Here is a 6,000-nt window from a genome sequence, read left to right as displayed (position 1 = left end):
ACAGGAGGTTATGGCTACTCTCATCCATACACAGATGAAACATACAATGTGGGGATGACATCCACACCTGGTATGATCATCCTAATTTGGTATCCTATTAGTGAAGTATGTATGGAGACTGCTTTATCACTTAACACTAGACCCTACCTACTTACAATTCAGATTTGGTCTAAGATCTGACAAGTATAATAAAACAAAATCACATAAAAAGGTAGGTTCCTCAGCCTCACCTCCCACTAGTGTTGGGGTTGGTTGTTGTGCTTGAGGGTCTACTCAAGTCAACACAAAGCCCCATTGGCCCCTAGCCAAGACAAGGTCAGAGTAGGCCTTTGAGGATAGACACTTGATACAGCTATGCCAGAGATGGGTGCGTTCACTAATGACTCAGGCCTTTTCCCCTCAATGATGCTGGGGGTGATTTATAACTTAGTGTGTTTTTGTTAGGAGCATGGCAAACCTGAACATGCTAGTATCTTTAGGAGGCAGTATCCTTCCTGTATGAATGATTGAGGGTGTAGTGTTGAAAACAGATGACACTAGAGAAAGATCTTCCCAGAAATACCAAGACACTTGCTTCATTCTTTCTGTGAAGGATCAGACCAAGCAGCACAAAACTATTTTCAAAATCATTTTATTGGGAGAACTACAAAAGAAAATGTACAGTACAAAGTCTCACACTCAATTTGTAGTGAACTGACTCTCCAAAAATAATTATATTACAACTCAGGTTGTCTTTTTGTCCGTTTTAGTTACATTCAAAAAGCTTTACTTCTGATAAAAGTAGTCAAAAAATTACATAGTGCGCATCCCCTGAACTAGTCAATATCAAACAAAATCAAAAGTAGAGGAACGGGGAATAATATAGTATCGTTGTCCCAGGGTCTTATGATAAGTGGTAACAACCTTCAAAAGTAATTCAGCTCCAACACTACATTCAATTAAAGTTGTGGAAAAGATATATGTAGGAAAAATACTTTATTTGGTTAATATTAAGGCATGTAAGATGGTGAACCCTGTAGGCACTACACAATAATACTGGGGCACAAGGGATTGCTACATTCTTTAGCGCGTGGCTGGAATCACAGTGTGACCTCGTATAAACAGAACACAAAATACTTTTTTGGTTAATTTATTTACTTGGGTTCTTTGTCACCGAGTCTGATCTATGGAGAAAAAAAAAAATATGCAAGGCTAGCTCAGGTTTGGACGGTCTGCACAACCACATTGTTTATACATTCTACAGAAACATCTAGATAAGGATTCTCAAAACACCTTCCACAGCTCTTACAAGCAACCTCAGAACAGCAAATCACGCAAACTTTTGTTTTAATAAACGTAAACAAAATTTAGGAAATAAATATCACATACGTTCTCTTAAATTAAGATTTTTTTTTTTTTTTACTAATTTACAATAAAAATAACCAAGTGAAGTTACAAAAGGAGACCAAAAACAATATATATATATTACTGTGAAAAGGACATACACTCCACTTTATGCAGATTAATAATGGCGATCATAATTTAAACATAAAAGAATATAGATCTATTGCTTCATCATACTTGATAAATACAGTATGGACAAATTACCAACATATAGCCTACACTTTTTCACAAGGTAATAAATAAGTTAAATATTTCATAGCCAGTTACGCACTGCTATGTAATCACTCAAAACAGCTAAAAAAATATATAAAATATATTTTCAACCATCTGCAGTGATTTCCCCAAACAAACCTAACTCAGAGTGCTTCAACTAAGCAACAAACTATACTACTCAAACAAACCACTGCGTGGCGCTGTGAAAAAAAGATTAAAGTTCTGGAATGGAAGTTTAAGCTTTCAGAAAGGAACACATACTTAGAAGAAAAAAATGTACATTGTGTCAAGGCATTTCTTGGCAGGATGGAGGAAATCTGAATCTGCTTTACAGTCTCGTGTCAAGTTTTGTACACATCTATCCCAGGGAAGTGTGGCTTGCCTGAGACAAATACTGCCCTTACTTGCAGCGCAAAAGTGTAAGTCACCGATGGAATGCCTTCTGTTGATATCTAATTCTATACAACCCTCATTACAAAAAGGAAAAACAACTAATGCCATGTCATGGACAAATTTGATCCATTGAAAATAACATGGGATGTTTAGTCATCAGAAATCGACAGCCTGCTGAAGATTGGCAAACGTTTCCCAGCATCCAAACTCGGAGACTCAGAGCCGCTAAGACTCCCAGAAGAGCTGAGGGACCCGCTCGCATAGCTCTCCCGGTCTGAGAGGGAGTCGGGCGGGCTAGGAGGGGAGTCGAACACCGGTGAATCGTTCAGGCGGCGCAGGGACTGCAAGTGGCTCATGTTGTATGAGGGGGGAGAAGGGGGGCACATGTTGGCTTGAATGTTCCCGTAGTAGGCACCATTGAAATGGTTGTTGCCATAGCCGTTTTGCGTATGCAAGGCCAGGGGAGCAAGTAAGGCTTTCAGGTCATGTCCAGGAAAACTGAATGCACTGTTCACACAAGACATGGAGTTGGGAGACCGTACGTCCTCATAATAGTTGAGAGAGCAAGAGGAGTTTGAGGGGGGTGGTGGTGTGCGCGACGTAGGGCTCTCGAGTAGTGGCGACTCAAGTCCGTGGTGGCTGGAAAATCCTGAAAAACTCAGGCTGTGGTGAAGCTTTGGTCTGTCCCGGTTGTACCCAACTTGCTGCGGCACGTCGCCGTTTTGACCATAGCCACAGAGCTCGCGAGCCGATTTGGGTTCCCCCTGCACGTTGGCGTTGCTTGGAGCGGGTCTGCGCTCATCCGCGTTGTGGATAAAATGACAGCGGGGACCGTAGGGGCAGAAGCCAATAGTGTGGAAAGTGCGACAGGGCTCGGTTTTATACTTAGGGTGACGAGACAAATTTCTCAGCTCATGGTAGCCGTGCGCGAACTGGCATTTCTCTCCGTATTTGCACGCTCCGTTCTCCTCGAAGGGCCTGCAGAGTTCGGTCTTGTAGCGGGTGGAGTTGATCTGAGAAACTGGCTTCTGCTGCACGATCTGCAGCTGCTGGCTGCGGTCCCCATTCTCGCTGTATGTCCGGTCGCGGAACTTGTTCTCCTTGTTCATAATGGCAGTGCTGCTGCTCGTTGCGTTCTCCATCAAATTACTGTAGGAGTTGACAGAGTACTTGTTGCTGTTGTTGGTCATTGCTTCCATGTTGGTGGTCGAGCTTCTACGGAAAAATCCCGGCGCGAAAGAACTATTGGAGCTGTGTGTGGTCACTGGAGGCCCCACCGCTTTCTTGTCCAGTATGCTATTGATGTGATTCACAGCGTTCATGTTCATATCTTGCTGTTGAGAGAAAAGACAAATTAGCAATGCATTTCCAATAACGCGGTTTTGGACGAACACGCATTCTCATAAAACAAAACTGCAAACGTACACTTTGTTACAAGTTAAAACTGCATGCGCGTGCCAGCAACACGTTATTGCAACCTACTGAAAATAAGTGTGCGCTCTAAGTTAGCTAGCCATCAGACTTGGTAAAAACAAAATATTTGCCAACTCCAAACAATGGGGAAACATACCTTGTAAAGCATGTCGATGTCGTAGAAAGCGGACAAGATGGTTGCAGACATCTCTTTTTCGGAAGTTCTGTCGCAGTAACGTTACAGTAGCTCTCATAGAGGACCGACCAGGATCCTTCAATGCACGAGGCAACGGTTGTAAAATGGTGCCACGACTGTTTTTTTTTAGAGCGTTAGAAGGAAAAACGAATGTGCAATTCCAGCGGTGGAGAGGAATCAACAAGTAGGTGAAAGTTCCTTGTGTGTTGCAGGTTCTTCCTTAGAGAAGCGCTGAGCCAGACTGCTTCACTAACTGCTTTCCCTCTGCACATGGATATAAATGCTTCGCGGTGGCTCGCGTGGGTGGAGTTTTCTGAAGTTGTAGCAAAGTTTTCTGCAGGGTACGCCCCCGGTATTCAATCGTCTTCCAGTCACTGGTTGGCCGCCTTGAAATTGTACCCCTCCACAATTCTATCACACCACGAACTTGTGTAAAGTTCCATAGAATTTGTCATTAGAATACTAATACTGGGAATTAAATAGGAGCTCTATGCTTGAATCTAGCAATAGCGTACAGTAGTAGTTGCTGGAAAAGTTACTTTTTTTGTACACGTTTAGGCAAATACAAACTGTAAGGACCACTGCTCTCTCTCTCTCGGTTTCGCACGTTTGAGAGGGATAGCAAGTGTTTGGGGACATCGTATGAATGAACGCAGCCAGAGTGCAATGTATTTTTGTTTTTTAGGTTTGTACCCGAGTGGTTGCATAATGATGTTCCTGGAAAACTATTGTCCCATAGATTCACTCCATCGCTGATTTCTAGGGCATCCGATTCATATAGCGTGTTGATAAACGGAATCAAGTTAGTTACAACTGGGGTTGGTGCGAAAACCTACAGCTCTCCAGGAGCAGGGTTGGAGAAGCCCTGTACCTGGTCTCTTACAAAATACAAAATATAATTTCCCACTCCAACGTGGTGAAATAACCGACTTATTACAACAACAAAAACATATACATTGCATAAGTTGAATTGTTGTGCAGCACAGTTCATTTACACAAGATGGCTAATTGAAATATAACAAGGACACACGAGTTCAAAGTAGTACTCATTGAAGCCACTCAAACACAGAGCGTTCAGCCATCTATTCTACACTGTGGCTCAACCGCACACAACCTCAGAATAGTGCACCGAGACTTGACTGAAGGAATGTGAATCTCTGTAAAAAAAACCATTTTAAAAAGCAGTGGAACACTGCCCCCCTGAGAGCAACGCCCAAAATGATTTTACAGACTTGAGCGCCACCTGCTGAGGTGCAAGGCATGATTTCAATTTAAAATAGCCTATTTTGTCAGTGTGATGTAACAAACACTAACACCACCCGAAAGCTATGAAAATGTGAGAATGAAAATACTCTAATTTGGAGCTGAACCAAGTTCACAGCCACACCATAGAAAGACTGCATCATTAGCAATGAGGTGCAGAGCAGCATGGCTATACTAGGGTCCCACAAGGGATATATTTTTGTTTGGAGTATGTTACAATTCTGTAGAAAACATATCACCAAAAATGGCAGGTTTCTGTGACACCAGTTACCATCAAGTCTTTCCCAATTGCCCAAATCTGAAAGTGTATTGTGCTTCATTCAATAGTAATACTGTGAGTAGTTCAGCTGCTGAGAGCTGGATATAAAAAAAGCCAACTAGCAACCCTCGAAACCAAATGACAACGGGTTGGATTCTACTACTACGAACCTTTACATTTGAGCTCGAGCGTTTATGATAAATAGTCTAATGACAAGGCAAGCCTCGTACTTTTGAGAAATCCCTTGATCATGTCCTCATCCTCAAAAAAAAAAAAACTCTCCCACCAGACAGTGCTGTTTTTATTGGGGGGTGTTCCAAGCGTTCCAAAAAACATGACAGAATTTTTACAGTAACAGGGAACGTTGCCAGTACTACAGAGCGAGACTGTCCAGCTGTCTGCACGGGTCGCAGGCACGGGACAGTGGACCATTGTATTGCCCTCCTAATTACGTAACCTAGGACACCAAGGGGGCATAAAAACCTAAACAAATGGTGGAGAAGAGTCCACTGGAAAACAAGTTAAATATATGAAAATGACCTCTCTTACAACATATCCGAGGACAGCTGTAAACAGAACAAATTGAATTACGAGTGTAATTTAGGGTAAACATCTGCGTTAGCAACCCCATGCATTGTCAACAGATTTACTCCCTCCTCCCCATTAAAACCACACTGTTGGTGCTTCTGTTTTTGAGGACCTTATGACTCCGGGTGTTGTGTGGATTTCATCTAAATGTCCGAAGTGCACAACATCCTTGGAGGCAATGTTTATGTAGGGTAGAGTGCACTGTATACATGTCGCTGGTTCGAATCCCCAAGGCCGGCAAGGTGTATACATTTGCCGTTCTGCCCTTGAGCAAGACAGTTAAACCCCCCCC

General features: G+C 42.7%; 1 protein-coding gene across 2 annotated transcripts; it reads right to left on the bottom strand.

Moving 5' to 3' along the window:
* Window positions 1-615: 615 nt before the first annotated feature.
* On the bottom strand, window positions 616-3,634 carry LOC110527092 (mRNA decay activator protein ZFP36L2-A). Of its 2 annotated transcripts, none has more exons than XM_021608259.3 (2): window positions 3,560-3,634; window positions 616-3,323 (listed from the first exon to the last, which is right to left on the bottom strand). In XM_021608259.3, exons 1-2 carry the CDS (start codon window positions 3,608-3,610, stop codon window positions 2,139-2,141), a joined length of 1,236 nt encoding a protein of 411 aa, XP_021463934.2. In that variant the 5' UTR covers window positions 3,611-3,634; the 3' UTR covers window positions 616-2,138. The 2 variants fall into 2 exon arrangements, with proteins under 2 accessions (XP_021463934.2, XP_090093653.1); XM_090237527.1 differs by having other exon boundaries at window positions 616-3,319.
* Between the last annotated feature and the right edge of the window lie 2,366 nt (window positions 3,635-6,000).

This window comes from Oncorhynchus mykiss, chromosome 1 (assembly GCF_057628025.1).
Source record: "Oncorhynchus mykiss isolate SJ-2025 chromosome 1, ASM5762802v1, whole genome shotgun sequence".
In the NCBI taxonomy this organism is placed as follows: domain Eukaryota; kingdom Metazoa; phylum Chordata; class Actinopteri; order Salmoniformes; family Salmonidae; genus Oncorhynchus; species Oncorhynchus mykiss.
Note: the sequence above shows the minus strand (reverse complement) of the source record. Positions and strands in the feature narration are given on the sequence as shown.